Source organism: Diorhabda carinulata, chromosome 1, assembly GCF_026250575.1.
Source record: "Diorhabda carinulata isolate Delta chromosome 1, icDioCari1.1, whole genome shotgun sequence".
NCBI lineage: Eukaryota > Metazoa > Arthropoda > Insecta > Coleoptera > Chrysomelidae > Diorhabda > Diorhabda carinulata.
In genome coordinates this window covers 38,854,077-38,871,786 of record NC_079460.1, presented here as the reverse complement: position 1 = coordinate 38,871,786, position 17,710 = coordinate 38,854,077, and the positions used below count along the sequence as shown (strand labels likewise).

Sequence of the window (17,710 nt, the reverse complement as noted above, 5' to 3'; positions counted from 1 at the left end):
TTTCATTAAGCTGTTATCTTTCATAAAAGAGTGTTTTGTTACCCTCCTGATTTGGAGAGTTTGTAAACTCCCACTGGAACTGCAAAACACGATTAATAACGTTTTTTTAATTGCGGTAACTGCTTGTTTTATGGAGTTGTTTCATGGCTATGGATTCAACCTAATATACTGAATACTGAAAAACTAGAATACAAAATTTGATAGCTTTATGCGGAATTAGTTTCAAGAGCTTATTACCATAGCTCACCGAGAAAAAAAAAACAATGTAAAATCGAGTAATCACACCACAATCAGAGTTAGTCAACTTCAAAATTTCAATGTAATCCTGTCCACCTTAGTGAACTTTCTTTCTTAATTTTCCTCAGACTGGTAACGTGTATGTAGGATTTCAATTGAAAATATTACGTCAACTAAGAGAAGTTATTTATGACGGTTATGGTTATTATACAAAATACAAAATAATATAATGGTCCTTGAACTTTTCAAATAAGTCAACAACGAAATACTTTTCTATCAGTCTATATGATGTTTGGAATCCATGAAATTCAAGTATTTATTTTATATTTTTGCTTTGATTGAGTGAGGATACGATATGTTTGCTACTCACTTTTCAATACAAATTCTCTTTGGAAGAATCTATATTTTCGGTCAAGTTATAGTGAATTCTAGGATTACCATATACTTTCTTTGGGCCATGACTCCCATTTCAGAGTTTGTTCTACAGACGTAGTAGCTCATTTTAGCCTCACTTGCATATTCTATAAAGTAATTATCTACTGTAACTTAACAGTGAATACGAACTGCAGTGTTAGTTCAGATTTATCAGATTCCATCACTACTTGCTCGGACAATACTTGAGTCTGAATTTAAATATGCTGACTCTAGAACGAATATAAAAAAGAAAACCTTTCTATTTCATTCATATTCTCTTTTTCATTCGTAACAATCATAAAGTTTGAAATAATTTGTCATTGCTTATTCAAATTCCTTGTTAATTTGCATCAATATTTTTAGAATTCAAACTTTAAGTTTCATATTGTTAAGACACCATTTATTTTCACTTATCTCAACGTTTCAAATGTTTATTATAGAATATTATGTTGCCTTATAAAATAAGCTTACATCACTTAAAATTTGTACACAATTTACATGAGCTATATTTGGAATCAGAGTAAATTGAAAATAAATTTCAATCAAGGAAGGAAAGTATCCTTAAATTAGATTTATAGCATAGAATGTTCGCTGTTAGTTCAATCTTTACTGGTCTTTAGTATAAAGAGGCAAATTTTAAGAGATGATGCTTTTAAAATATGTATAAGATAAAATTAGTATAATTTCAGGTATTACTATACAAATCGATAAAGAAATACGATAAGCAGATATTTTGATGTAGCGAGAAACAGAAATTTCGTAAATTTGCTTTTGTTTGTCACATCCCAATTATGTAAGTTCCCTACAGAACCAGAACCTTGCTTCCAGACACAGCAATGCTCTGTAAGAGCAGCAGGGAATGAAGACAAATATTAACATGACGAAGAAGACAGAGAAATAGATGAAGAATAGAAGCAATTTTGAAAATTGATAGAGTAGCAGACAAAAACAGGCACAAGAATAACATTAACAAATTTAACAGGACAATAACTAACTAAGGTGAAAGGTACTAGAAAAGGAGTCGTTAGGAATTTCACAGTTTAGAAGAAAGAGAGAGAGAGCGCGCGCGAAACCAGATACTAACAAGGAAAGATAGTACATGAAGTATCAAATACAGTATTAAAAAGTACTAAATGGAAAAGGAGATAGAAATAATATTTGCAGTACTGTATTTTGATATATCAAAGACATTTCAACATCGGCGCTACAGAAACTTTCTTGAACTGATTCTGTAAAGTGTAAAACCTTCCTAAATCTATTTGATGCGAATATGTTTGGTATAATGTTCTATTATTGCACAAATGTTATGTCTCAAACGAGTTCATGTTGAGTTTGCTATCGCCATTTGATTTAAAGAATTTTTACCGTCAATATACGATGCTGTCAGATTCTTTTTATAGAGCTTGGATGCGTGCCAGGTCTACATATTGTCTATCTATATGAATCTATTTCATTGTGGACATTAGGCTAAGATGTCTCTCTAATAACACAAATTTATTTTTGAAATTACTTGTCAAGGACGTAACATTATTTTTAACTTTCATATTTCAAACTTATGATACTGGTTACGTTTGAGAAAATAATGACTGTTATCTGAATTATTCGAATACCGGGTGCTCATTATATTTTTAGTCGTTAAAAATAATTAATTTTATTCTGTCACTTGATGTTGAACAAATTCCTTTCATTACTCTGGCTGTTCAGCTAAGTAGAAGCTAAACAAAATATTAGTATCACTAGAAACAGTAGTGATTATTTTTTGAAACTATCAAGTGGGAATTATATACTTATATATGCATTTAATTTTATTTTTGTTGAAAATAGGATAATTCTGGAATACAAAATAATATTTAAAAGAGACAAATGAAATTTCCATAATCGTTAAAAATGTTTTGAAGTGAAATTTCCTTACAACACTTCAGATAGAATAATATTGGTTTATTTTTATCTCGCTTGTACTTATTTTTAGAAAATTAATTAATTTCCATAGCATTCGTGAGCTTTGGAGCATTTCCGGATTTAATTTGACCTCCACTAGTATTAAAAGTCAAAAAGATATGTAGTAATAATCGCAGCCATATCGACAAATATTAGTTTTAATAGATGGTGATTTCATTTATACTTGCAATTATTACTAATAGGTTATAATTCTGATAATAATTGAAATTTCTTTGAATATGCTTCGGAGAATACAAAGATTCAAATATAATACAGATTTCACGAAAAATCTCCAGATTTTTTCACGCATATCCCATAGGACATAGTCCATGATGCTGAAATAAAGCACACGTTAATATTCATGAATTTTTCTAGTTAACATTATCAGAAAGTGGATAGTTTCCTTTGTGATAATTTAATTTGGTTTCATTTTTCATATTAGTTTCAAACCTCATTCAAATGTGAAAAGTTTCCATAGTCACACAATTATTTTTATTATGACTATGACCGATTCATTTATTTTTCCCCGAAATGTACAAATCAGGTTATTCACTAAGTTAGCAAAAAATCTTAACTGGAATAAAAATATCATATATTATATTATATAAATATAACATTTATCTAGAATAAAAGAAAAACAATAATAACCATTCACAAGAAACTTAAATCAATGTCTTGTCTGAAGTCAATTTTGCAATTTAAGCAGACTTTTCAATAGTCAAGGAATCCGGTCTAAAAATGCTTATTCTTGATTCCAATATTTATATTTAGGTCCCTCATCAAGCAACTAATTTATTATTTTTTTTTATTTATAGGTTAGTTATCCAGTTCCTTTAAAAAGATAGCAACAAATGGTAAGAAAGGTTAATGGCATGCCTTTATATTATGATGTTGATAAAATAATAAAAGTCCTGATATATTAACATAAAATATAGTGTTCTAAAATATTTGGCAAGATTAAAAAAATAACGTCAATAACTTTTTTCGCGAACTGAGATTAAATACGTTAAACAAATTTTTCAGAAAAATTGCTCACAGATTTACATTAAAATTTTTCACTGACATACTTTGAATAATCAGCTTTCCAATTTATTATTTCGATGTGACAGTCTTTTATTAGTTAAAATATAAAAAAAGCAGACCAATGAATTATTATTTCAATGACGAGGATGATGAGTTTAACTGGGCTACTTAGTTACTTTTAAAGTAGTTGAGTTAATACGATGTAACACTAGATATTTTATCATAACGTGCATCTTGAATCACTGTTAAACACGGAACTCTATTTCGAATCAATTAAGATATTTAACAATTTCTATATATAAATTTCTTCAATTTTTCATTTCCTAGACCTTTTGAGGCGTTTTGACGTTTCGACTTTTCTTTAAGCCTCTATCGAAATGTTTTTAAGAGGAATTAAATGTATAAATTCAAACAAAAAATATTTACTACCTTACTCTTTATAAAATAATATATAACTATACATTTGCATGTTTATTACTAAATAGCCAGATCAACAGCTGATAATCACTATATAAATTCAAATTGAGCTCATTGTTTTTCTCTTAAAATAAAAGCGACTTGTAGAAAAATATTCAAAAATTTGAGTTATTTCTATGATAAAGTTCTCCAATCGTTTATCGTTATTCCTCATGCAGATTCAACAGAACTTCAAAATTTTTCAGATAAAACCAAAAAGTGGACCAATTGATACTGATTTTTTAAACTTTTTATGGTGACTATGGAGTTCATCTCATTCAAGATTTAGGTACAGTTTGGTTTTACTGTCGATCGAATCCATATTTATCTTAATTATTATTAATAATAACAATATCACTAAGTTGGTTGGATAATAGTGGAAAAAGTGATCTAAAAGGAATTATCAGTACCTCATTTCCTACCATATATGTATTCGGTTGCAATCTCTCGATAACCAAGATATAGTCCTCAGAGACCAAAGGCTTTTCTATATTACATGGGACTATGAGTTTTGCAGTCAAATTTCTACTCCAATTACTATCGATATCAATGTTTTTGTATGGTTTTTCTGCCTTTTCAATTATTTGAAATCTTGTATGGAGATACTGATTTATTTAGTTAAAGACAAAAAAAATTCAATCTTCACAATGTTATACAACAAAGTATAAAATGATTTAATGACCTTATGAAATACGTTCTCATTTGAGGTTTTTTTATTTTCGTCTTATAAAAAGAGTGGAAAGTTCTTAGTTGAAACTTCTTGAAAATATTTTGATCGCAAGAAGTATATATCTGAAGTTGCTATGCTATCTAACTAAAAGAGATTTCAGGGCAAACTGCTTTCCTGGATGAATTATGAATGATTTATAAGGTTCAGTTTTAGACTATTATTTTAAAAAGACACCTCATTAGGTGGAGATTTGATCAATAGAGGAAAGGAAATATTTACTTAGTCTAACATAGTTTTTTATTGCCGCATTCAAGACTACGATCTTTTTTCTTGCCGTTCATTATTAATACTTTTGTCAAATGTTATCACTGGGAATCATATTGATTCACAAATTGACGTCCATTTGACGTATATGTTTCTTCAAGAAGTTGTCGTTAATATTTTGGTGTGGGAGCCAAGAATATCACATTATCACCACATTTCCTGAATTTTAGTGAGTCCTAAGTGTGAGTTTAGTCCAAATTTTTATATTAACCAGCCTCCTATTAGCGTGAATTAATGGAAAGGGCTTCATTCATTACTTGTTTGTTTTCTTCCTCATACTTGTCGTTATCATATCCAATAAAATGATATTTTCATGGACAGTACTATATACTAAACTCTGTTTAGTCTGCTGCTGTTTATGAACTACAGTAAATTGTCGGAAGGAATGTACTATCATTAACCGTAATGACACGTAACGCAATATCCACCCAGGTTTACAAGTTGCAATATCAAAGGAATGGCGACGTATACTAACACATAAAGCGAGAGCTTGATAAACTCTGGCACATTAATTTCATTTGTTCCAACCAAATTCGAAAAAATAACATAGTCCACCAATTTGCTTAAATCAATAACACATAAACAGTATAATTCATGTACCATATTCATTTATATGTTTATCTATTATTTGTTGTTGGATTCGCTCATTCACATTTCCATTCATTATGTGAATACAGTATAGAGACTGGAAGTTATCTCCATGTTTTTCTAATGGTTCAAACACTTCTCATCTGTCATAGAAATTTAAAATAGTCAAAGTTAGTAATCCACAAAGCAAATGATTCAAGGAGGTTCAGTGGCATCTGTTTTAAATTTACCCGATTTGTTTCAGCTAACATTCGAAAGCATATTTTCTGAATTACTAAAATAAGCTCCCAATAAGTAGTCAATATTGTCAACAGCCATTGTTTGTTTTATTAATGACTACTTTTTGAGTCAAACTCAACAATTTGGTTGCAAAACATAGAAAAGGAAAGAAAAACATAAAATATTTAGAAAAATACACCGTTGTCCTTTAATTACATTAACTGCATACCAAGGTAATTAATCTAGCAAAACTACATTCTTTTGCTGACAGGTCATTGTATGCTGTCTTGGCATTCGCAGTTGTATATGAAGTAATGCTTTGTGTTTTGGAAATTAATTATTATGCGACCAGAGTAAATTGTGCAATCCTAAGATTCATAGTCTTTTTTTTCTGTTCCTTTCGAGCACTGGTTGAGATTTATTCAATTTAATAGGACAATTTTAAATTAATCCTATTCAAATGCTAAAAAATGTTCATCTGTTTTCTCTCATTATATTTCTTCATTCTTTATTTGCAAAAAAATTGATAAATGTAATTTAAGTTAATGGAGGTTTTTGATTAAAGATTAAAGATTAAAGACTAAAGATTATTTTTTTTAATAATTTCTAAACGATAGATAAATTTTGACGTTTCGACTTTTCTTTAAATCTTTATATATATTATATTTATATTGATCAATAGATCACCTTCATCATGAATATCGAAATAAGAATAAAAAAGTAGTTTTTTATTGGGAACGTGGCAAGGAAACACCAAAGTGGACTTTTAGCATTCGATCGGTCATCTTAAATTGTTTTAGGTCTCTTTCAATAGTTCAACCAAATATTCCATTAGTAAAATAACTAACGTTATTAGTGTTTATTGCAATCAACACTTCTAGAATTTAAATGTTTACCTCACTGGAATAATAACGGTTATCGTTAACAAAACTGCAATTTGAAACTTTTTGAAGAAGTCAACCCAATCAAAAACCACTCCAAACTTGCCACCGATGTTGGGAAATTCTTGAATAACATGCCTTGTAGCAAGTTTTGTAAAAAACTCCTTGTACACCCATTTGAAAAACTGCATTTAAACATGATGTTACTTTTGGATCTGTCTGTAACATTTAGAAGAATAAATTAGATAAGTAAGTAAGATAAGTAAGATAGAATAGAATAGTTTTGTTTTGTTACGCCATATTTATGTTAATTGCCATAATTGTAGATATTGCAAAGATTTAATATTTGGGCAAATATCGGTATTGTTATTGGATCATTATTTGAGGAAAGCGACCTCAACGAACCAAAGTATGTAGGAATATTGAGAAATCAGATAGTTTCTGCAATAAGCAATCCAATTTGTAAAAGTTTTTTTAACTTTATGATACAATAAAAATGTGTCTTACCATATCTTATACGAAACTAATCAAATGAAATTTTTCAAAATAGTTGGATTTCAAAGAGGAGGCAAAATAAAGTGATCAACCAATTCTCCGAGCTCAAATGCCTTCACACTATTTTTGCTATAACCGAAATTAATATAATATTGATAACAGCCCGTCAAATACCAGATCAGCGTACTTCTATATCATCTCATCAAGAACATGGATACTTTCAAATTGAAGAAGGTAAAAATTTTAACATCTTTATAAAGAATTCTAGAATGAGTAATTTGATATATTATGAAAATATATACAAGATTTAGACTCGAAAATATATACTCCTAATGGAATTATTCAGATGGTCTGATTCACTTCAAAAAACTTCTAATCGACTTTTTTTTATACACAACACATACATAAGTTGAAATATTGGTGAGTTACGTTACTTTATGAACACGCTGTATCTAACTTCAGCGTTACTAATACAATTGAAGTCAAGGGGGAATAATTTATTTGTATACTCTCATTTCCATGTGTTTAATGTAGATATATGGTTCTAAAAGTTCGCAATTGTAGAATTCAATACTCGTTTTTCTATACATACATCAAATAGTTACACTGGAAGTAAATTTCGTTGCAATTTTATATATTTGTGATCATACTTGTCAAATATGTGTATATATATGTAAATATGTCAACATTAATATTTATTGAGCAAATATAATAATAGAATAAATAAGAGAATATTATATTATAGTATCAAAATAATAAAGTGAATCAAATTTAAGATTGAATTACATGCTAAGACATAATAAATAACATTTCAAATTTTAATGACAAACACACTAATGTGAAAATGCAAATCAAGCTTATTAGATATAATTAGTGATAGTGTTTTGAGACAAACGGACTGATGAAGTTTTCAAGGAGTTTAAGAAGTTAAAATGAATCATGAAACGCGAGATATCAACTTTTATTGAGACAATCCAAGAAGTTAGTTTTAGGAAGCAAAATAGTACGGAAAAAAGTTCCATAGAGATAATAGTGAAGTAATTCAGAAAAAAATTGAAAAAAAGTGATGAATACAATGTAATAATAAAATAATAGTGATAAAACTGTTATAATTTTCTTCTAAATATATTTCATCAATAGAACTTTTATCATATAAATTCGTTAAATTGAACTCCTACTGAAATAAATGAGAATAGAATTGTTATGAAACTATATAGTGTTTAGTTGAAATTACGGATTGTTCCATAGGTTTGTTCCAGCCTGCTAATCTGGACCGTTCATGGAACGGTTATTGGATGCGTTTAAATGATATTTTCTGCGGAATCTCCGGCTATCACTATTACCACTTGCTATCAACCAAATATCGAAAAGACCTTCCCCGAAACGGTTCACTAATAATATCTAAGTCTAAGACAAGTAACAAACCTTCAAATCTTATTCTTAAATTAAAAAAATCCATCAGAATCACAATATTCATCGCGGTATAAAACTGAGAAAATAATTTGTTCTTTCTTTCAGTAGTGTTGATGATAGAAACTCCTGTATATACTTTGCCGTTTCAAATTATTTAAATTTCACTAACGTACATGATTACCGGTTAATATTTTCTCATCTAAATTTACTTTTTCTTGTAACTGGTATTTTTAGGTTCTTTGTTCGCAATTTCAATATATAATGAGAAAGTTAAAAGAACAAAAAACTTAAGTAAATAGGAAGAACTCGAATATCAGAAGTATTTGCTCAGTATTAGGCTATTTTTTACACCGCATAATACCCAAGTGGGAGCACACAGTAAGCGTCGAGACGCTCAAACAAACGTGTTCAGTTGAAAAGCCGTCGGCCGCATAGACGCTTCCCAAAAAGTTTCACGAAAACGTTTAACTGTTCGCGAAATGCGTGTAACCTACATTTATTTGGCACCATTTGTTAAACTTTTATTTAAACGAGGTGATTTGAAAAGTGCTCTGTGATTGCACGTCATACGTTGAAGGTTATTATTAATACTTTTACATGATTTATCATTTATATCGCGCCGTTATATCTTCCTCAATATATAATTGAAATAATAATATAATATAACAAATTCAAAAGCTGAATAATAATTTTTTAAATTCCTGATGACTCAGTATTTTGGATACATATTATGGACATAGATGTGACGTCCAAAATATTTCATTCAAACGCTAATGATGGCTATAATATTTCACGCATGTTAGTACGGTTTGAGGCATAACATTCACGTAAGTCAGTCTTTAATCAATAATATTTCGAAACTATGAATAAATAATAGAGAATAATTAAGAGAAATAAGTAATTATATGGTTTGTAAGCGATATTTTAGTAAAAGCCTCAAATTTTGATTGATTTACGTCGGTAAGATTCCATTAAATAAGATAATTTTCAATCACCTTCTTCAAAAATGGTACTATGGCGATTAATAATGTCCTAAAGTGGGGTCTTGGAGAGCAAATGAAATTGAGTGTAGTGGTCCCTCACCAAGATTTATTTAAATTTATGTGATACATGCAGAATTTGAATTTCAATTCAAAGTTTTTTTTCCCCGTATCTATTTTCTTTTCTCCTTTATTTTTCTTACTAATGCCCAAAAGAAGCCAATTTGCCATTTCAATGTTTGTTGACTGGTTTGCATTTCAAATTCGTTATCACATGTATCATGAGAATTGGAGAGACGGAAATTTTTTAGAATTGACCGGCGATTTTCAGTCAAATTTCATTTACTTCCGCAATGTTGAGTATAAATTAAAGACATCTGGTCGAAAAGTGCTAGGCAAGGCTTAAATACATTCTAACCGCTTCTGAATCAATGTTATTCGGATTTAGGTCATATGATATATTCAGTATATCCTGTTAGTATGATGTTTTTTTGGTTGACTTTTTCATTTATTTTACAGATGAAGTTCTTTTCAGTTTTATTTTTCTGGCTTAATTTTGAATATTTTGGTATACGGCATTCATTTAACGTCAAGATATGAAAAATTTGAGTGACAGAACCGGTGATGTTTATTTATAATACTAGGACCCGCTTCCACATTCGCCGAGCTAGGATTATACAGATAAAACCATTATTTATTCTGTTCATGTTTGTCGCGATTAAACCTAATTCAGAAATAACTGTATGCGAAATAATTGATCTTACCCACAATCGTTACCTATTTGCCAATGCTTTATTCTCTAATATACTGGAGCAGCAATTGGAAGATTTTTGTTACACTTCAACTCCTTAATTTTTTGTACATTTCATAATATCCCACGTAATACTAGATCCATGTTTCATTCTATGTTTTCTATGTTCATTTTCAATCTCAACTAACATGCACTTTGAAATAAAATAGTGATTTCATCATATTTCCATCTTAGAGAGAAATAGTCTGAAGCTTTTCCGATTGCTAATACAGATCCTTTTGTTACTTAGTTATTGAAAATGCGATTTCGTTATACTTGATGCGGACAGAATCTATATCAAAGATGCACATATGCTTGATTCCAAATAAGGTTAACTCATGTGAATGTAACCAAATTTAATTTTTCAAAATTATTTTCCTGATTCGAGCAAAAATATATAGATATTGTACTGCACAACTTCTGGTCATTTGTTTGTCACAAATGGCTGATAAGTTTTATGTATAAATAAGAAATTATCATAGTTTATTTGTCCAATAATAGCGCCTTATATTTCTGAAATTCTTAGATTGTAAATAACTACTTAAACATTTCCACGCAAAATAATATTTTCACATTGGGATTTCAGGAGTTGTTTGTAAGTGTTTATCGACCGAAAAATTGATAAAAGAAGTAGTCTCTAAAGATAAATATAAAATAAAATAAATTCTAGATAGTGGGTGATCTTTATTTTTCGTTTTTATCTAATGGGATAATAAAGATGCCAATAGCATTTAACAAACGAAAGATTTATATATAACAAAATTAGACCGAATCTGTCATTTGATATTAACAACTATAATTATTTTTGACAATTCACACCTAGAAAATGATTTGTGAGTTTTGAATAGTAGAGAGAAATGAAAAAAGATAATTTCATTAAATGAAAATGAAATCGTGTGAACATGTGACCTACAAACGTTGTTTGTTCTAGTGATGATGGTAAATATAATGTGCCAAAAATGCTTTCATGTGGCATAACATAACAACATTTGGTTTAGGAATCTTTTTGAAACACGTTGAGTACCTAAATATTTTTGTTATATCTAATTCTGGTTTCAATAGAATTATGACATTTCAAGGAATTTTATGTATTTTTCGTAGCCTAAAGCGTGGGAAATAAATTATATACCTTTATAAATCAAAACAAATCTTTATTATCACGTAACAATGTAACCTATTATCAGTATATTAGATTAGAAGCTTACAAATTTAAACCTGTTAAATTATGAATACTGAAGAAGCTTAAAATCAGGATACACATCTCAGTATCAAAATGGATTGTGTAATACTTACGTTAATCCCAACGCAAATTCAAAAAAAATTGTTAGATACATATAAGGATTGTAGTGAAAAGGTGGTGTCATAACTCTGTGCCGCACAGTCTTGTACAGACACAGACGAGCTGGATGATTTTGTTTTGCAAATAATTGGTCATTCCTACCATGTGGCACATAATATCTCTACTACCGAATTGGATATGAAAAGATTGTTAAACAAGATGTGTGTCACGAATGTTAACAGATGCAACGAAAAGACGTAAAAACAAAGAAACTTTTCCTGCAAAATTAATCCCAATAGATGTATGTATTATTATGATGTAGTCATCAGAGTAACAATTAGGATTTTGTTATTTTGGAGGCGTCATTTTGCCAACTTCAAAAATTACGTAAGCCGATAAAAGTAAAACGCATGCAGTAACACGCTTCGAATTAGCTTAACTTCCGCCATATTGTCCATTATCCATATTTGGCCCCTTGTGATTACTGGCTTTTATCAAAATCTTAAGAACAGATTCGACGTAAACGATTTTCTTAGTCATTTGTGCGGTATATCAGTTTCTTATTGGGAACGTGGCAACGAAACACCAAAGTAGACTAACTTTAATATATTTTCTTTATTAATTATTTCCCAGACCATGAATACATAAGTATTCGAAATCTCGGAAAATATATTAAAGTTAGTCCACTTTGGTGTTTCCTTGCCACTTCGTATACCTCATCGGGAGCTAGCATAACCCTGGATATATCTTCTTTGGTGAAAACTTGCGCTTTCTGTGCTCGAAAACCAATATTTTTTTGTTAAGAAACGACGTTAGCTTATGGAAGTTTCCTATATCCAAATTTTGTTTTATTTTTACTAAACTTTTTACCATCGAATAGCGGGACCATAATGTATTAGATTTCAAAACTTAGATTATAAGTTTTAGCCCCTTTCTCCTTACACATGTAACAAAATGGTCGTATTGCTTCCCATACCTCAGTCTGGATTTGGCAGGTAACTGCTCGGAATTAGCTTCATTTTCAGCCTTCAAAATGGCTCCGAGAAGTTCTTCGTCGGATGAATCCATTAATATTATTGTATCGGATTCGGTTTAATGTGGTATAATTTAGAAGAAGATTGTACTTATTCGGTCACTTCTAAGACGTTTTAAACAACTTCGACGTTTTAGTAACAATTACACACCTGGGTTGTCATAGCAACTGATATCAAACCCGGGTGGTTTGATAGTTGTTTTGTAACACTTCTTTGAAGAATGTATGGTTATATAAAAAATATCTTTATTATTTTATATTTTCACAAATTAAAAATGCTACAAAAAGCTAGAAAAGGTTTAAATTTTATTTGATGGACTATTTCGTAAATATTTATTTATCTGTAGTAACAATAGTTATAACCTCCGAAGTAAAAAACTATCTAATAAGGTCAAAATTTACATAATTTTACTTTGTGGGTTAAAACGCACGGTCGTAGAAAAACCATATTTTAGCTGAACGTGAACAATTTGAGCACTTAATTTAGGTTTCGTTGTACTTAATAACTTATACAATTTATTGTTATGATAAAAATTGATTATTCTTCTGAAGAAATACTAGCTACAGTTAATCATATTTATTTGAACGCACAGAAATTCAAAAGATATTTCAACTAATATATTACAGCACCCACGTTTCTATTCAAAAATTTTAGCGATGACGTCATCACGAACACATAGATGACGTCAAAAATAAAAGGTATTATAATGAATAGCTTGTTTAAAAATAAAAATCGACGGATTTAAAGATTGTTTCTTCAATTCGTAGGTTTACGAAATAACGAATATATTCCTTTCATTTCTTAGACCTTTTGATATATCAATGCATCTAAATGTTGTTGATTTAAGGTATCTTCAGTTTTAAAATTAGTTTTTTATATAATGTTTGGAAGAGACCTAAAATCAAGAACAATCAGTGCATTAATATATTACAATACAATGAATGGAAAAGGAAGTCCTTACACGCTTGGTAATAAAGATAACTATCGTGGGGTTCTAATAATAAAATACGAAATTTCCCTCTTTTAAATATTTGTTCTTTAATTGATAAATGAGAACGCCCAAAATGTACATGAAGTTTTTTGATCTATCAAAATAAATAATTTGTTTTTCTATGGACTATCGTTTATTAGTATGTTTTTGATAGTTCTTCTGAAAATTTTTACTGAGCCAGAAGTATTAACAACAAATTTAAACATAATTTTTAGAACTAGGGTCGTCATCAAATTTATATTTATTGAACATGACATGGAATGGTTGGAAGGTGATTAATATTTTTTTAAATAATCTACTCTGAAGATCTAAATCAATCCGAAAGTCAAGATCTGTATACAGTGAACGTGGTTGTCAGTAGTGTAGTAATAATAGATAAAAATAGACTTTTCAAAACACTATTATGAAGAGTAATCAGTTCGATGAAACTCAAAAGTACGACATTTTGAATACAATTCTGATCACGCGAAACAAACGAGGACATAGAAAAATATGTCAAAGCCACGTTAACACTAAAACTGGAATAAATATTGAGCAATTGACACATACTAACTTCATCAGAGATAGCAATTCTATTTATTATTTCCTACGAGGATGGTTCCAAAAATAGCTGGCCTGACCTAGAGATGGCGGTAGTTGCACTGTATTAGAAAGTACAGGATTTGTTTGATAGCCATCAATAGTGAATGTTTTCAGTTAATTTGTAAAGATGGAAAGAATTGGTCATCGTTGTGTTATACAATACTTCACACCCGAAACAAAAGAGCAATCAAAAGAATGAACTGAAAAGGGAAAATGGGCTCCAAAGAAAGATCGTTCCATCTGCAGGCAAGGTCATGGTGTCTATTTTTTGGAATTCACGTGAGATAATTTCCATTGACTATCTTGAAAAACTTTCAACGGTGAGTATTATGTGAACTCAAAATCAAAGCAATGCACCAGCTCACACACCCTTCATTGCGAAAATAGACGAATTAAAGTTTGAATTGCTATCTCATCCATTCTATTCGCCAGCTTCAAACCCCTCGGATTATTTTCTGTTACCAGACTTGGAAAAATGGCTCGGTTATCAAAGATTTTTCAACAATGAAGAGGTGATGTCGGCAGTTGATGGCTTTTTTGAGGAGCTTGGCGATTCTTATTATAAAAAGGGTATCGAAAGAAGAGATATAATTTTTTCCATTTTTTACCATTTTCGTACGTTCCTCATTAAATTACTACTCATCATTATTGAAGAGGTTTTTTATTTATTGAAAATTATAATGAATTAGCAAGTATTCGATGTCTGAATCTTTAAGCCGTAATAAAGCCTCAGTAGATTAATATTCAATATCATCTATCGTGATCTGATGAAATAATGGGATGAATGGGAAAATTTAATCTGACCTAACTCACTGAAAATCTCATTCTAACAGTCTCGCCCATTAGAAATCTCTCAGAATATGATATAAATTAAATCGCGTAATTACAGAATATTACTCTGCTTTCACACCGGCACTTTATTTAATTAACTCTTAGAGCTTCAGCCTCTTGAGTCTTCTTATTTCGTATATGTGTTCCTAGAGCTCGTGGTTTAACGTTTACATGATATAATTAGTTGAAATACCCTTTTCTTATTTGATAAATGGTCTGGTATATTGTGTCGATTCTAAGTTTTATTTTTCCTATTGCTACTCTTCTGAGAAACAATTGTTCGTTACGATTACTACAAGTAAAAACTTTAGCAAGTTTTTTTATTGATTATTTGTATTATATCCAAAAATATTCGGATATATCACAATTTCAATGAAGGATGGATTCAAAGTGTTCTCAGTAATTAAATTGAAGTCTTTTCAGTTTTATAAGACTCTTTCTTTAGACTTTTAATGAATTTTATTTTTAATTTCGACTAGACTGCTTTTAGAGGAGATCAGTCGTTTATAACTAATTTTAGTAAATGCTTGTTTTTACGTCTGATTTTTTAGTCAAGCGTGTCTTGATCCTTCTCATTGCTCCACCAAAACTCAAGACGACAACTATATTCCGTTTTTGTCAGATAAATATCTTAAACAACTTAAAAAACAATGACAATATGGAAATAATTCTGCGAATTGGATCTGTTATCCAAGAAAATATGTTAAAAGTTCAATTGGAGCTAAATAGAGAAACATATTTATAGGTTAATGCCCATAAAAGAACTGAATACCATGCTACATAAGCTGGAAGTTGGAAAAACTAATCGCAGTAGTCCAGTAAACGTACCGGTGAATTTGTACTACATAAAAGCTTTAACAATATAAAAGTTTAGTAGTTCAGAAGTTTAGTTGTTTGGAGTAAGTCGATGTCGCAAAAATATCATAGAAGCTTTGACGGTTCCCGATGGATTCTACTTTTAGATGCCATAAACGACCGAAGAAAGTAAGAGAACGAATTTAGAAATTTTAACAGAATGGTATTTTTACATTGTCAGAGTGTTTCTATGTGAACTGTGAAGTGAATTATTGTTCAAAGTTTGAGACACTGTAGAAAAAAGAAAGTTAACCAACTACAGTGAATCAATAACAACATAAAATAAGTTTGATTATTGGAAAAACTAGGAATTGTGTATTTTATTTATATTTATATTTTAAAATAATTTTATCCTATCGACCACTGGGTGTTTTTGATGGATCTAATAATGGAAAGTACAATCTTTCAAAAGACCATAATAACAGTTAGGTCTCTATACTCTATACTATCCGCTAACACAAAAAGCATCACAAACACACAAAAACGCAAAATATTTTGATTCCAGCGTCACGTCATGTACGAGGCGTGTCAAATTTGAGCCGACAATGTATTGTGTGTAACATAACATAATATTGATATCTGCTAATTACCCTTAACCGTCGAAGCACAAACATAAACAACATTATCAAAATATATATGAACAACAATCAGACAAAAACTAAATTTTTGTGACTCTAAGGATATTGACATAAATATGCAAATAAAATAATTCATTTCCCGTGCAATGCAGAAGACTAGCGTCAACTTTTCCTATTATCCTTGTTTTGCGAGAACAACATCAGTAAAGATTATCCAGAACGTAAGCTTGATGAATGCACATTTACCAGCGACAGAAGCTGCGGCGTTTCGTTTATAATGAAAAACTGTTGCCTGAATCTCCAACACTATTTTTTTGAAATAATTTGTGGTAAAAATATTAATGTATTTATGCAATCTTATCATGATGAATCGATGGGAGTATAAAATTATTTATATTCTATAGAATAAAAAGATCCTCCAATCATCGAAGCGATCTTTTATTTTGAGATATAATGATAATTCGAATAAATCATTCAAATTATATTTCTCGTCTTTTATCCGAGTTTGTTTTTAAAGCTAAGTAATATCTTTAATAATTGTAGCAATTTTTATATCAAATATCTGAATTCCCATCAATATTAACCTAAATATTATCTCAAATCTCTTACTAAAATCGCCATTTCGTTCATTCAGATATTGTCGACAACTTTCGAGACATTAAAAATCTTAAAACGAAACCACTTCTGTCGCATTGCTCCATTTTGTTGGTCAATTTCGATGAAACTAAATGAAGCTCTTTTTCAACTATTATTACTGCAGCACTCAGAACAGTGTTTACCATAACCGACATCTGCATTTAATTTCCAAACGTTGAAAACGAGAATTTAACAGAAATTATTGCTAGTATAGTGCTTATAACTGGCATCATCAACTTCTCACAGAGTAATGTATAATCGAGTTTAACTTTATTTTGTGGTATTTAAAATACAGTGAATTGTAGGAAGAAAATTCAAAAATAAATGACATTTTTTATTATAACGGTGCATCGAATAGGTTTAAAACGGCAGATCAGAATCATATTTTGCTAAATTTATGACTTAAATTTTAAGTTCAGCCATTCAACTATTTTGTACATGGGTCGTTTTACTTTTTCGGCATTCTTCCATAATTATAGTTTCTCAAATTTCATTT

The 17,710-nt window shown here is 29.8% G+C and overlaps 1 protein-coding gene across 7 annotated transcripts in view; it reads left to right on the top strand.

The window, feature by feature from the left end:
- LOC130898665 (mucin-5AC) overlaps positions 1–17,710 on the top strand; it is a 282,905-nt gene that overhangs the window by 45,824 nt on the left and 219,371 nt on the right. For 3 of the 7 annotated variants that reach the window (XM_057808129.1, XM_057808113.1, XM_057808163.1), the window contains exon 2: positions 3,405–3,443. The exons of 1 other annotated variant lie outside the window; for it this stretch is intronic. In XM_057808129.1, coding sequence (XP_057664112.1) covers positions 3,441–3,443 — 3 coding nt within the window. In that variant the 5' untranslated portion in view covers positions 3,405–3,440. Of the gene's footprint in view, positions 1–3,404; positions 3,444–8,963; positions 9,236–9,304; positions 9,486–17,710 lie in introns of those variants that run through there. 3 more of the 7 variants (XM_057808121.1, XM_057808148.1, XM_057808156.1) reach the window with 3 other exon arrangements.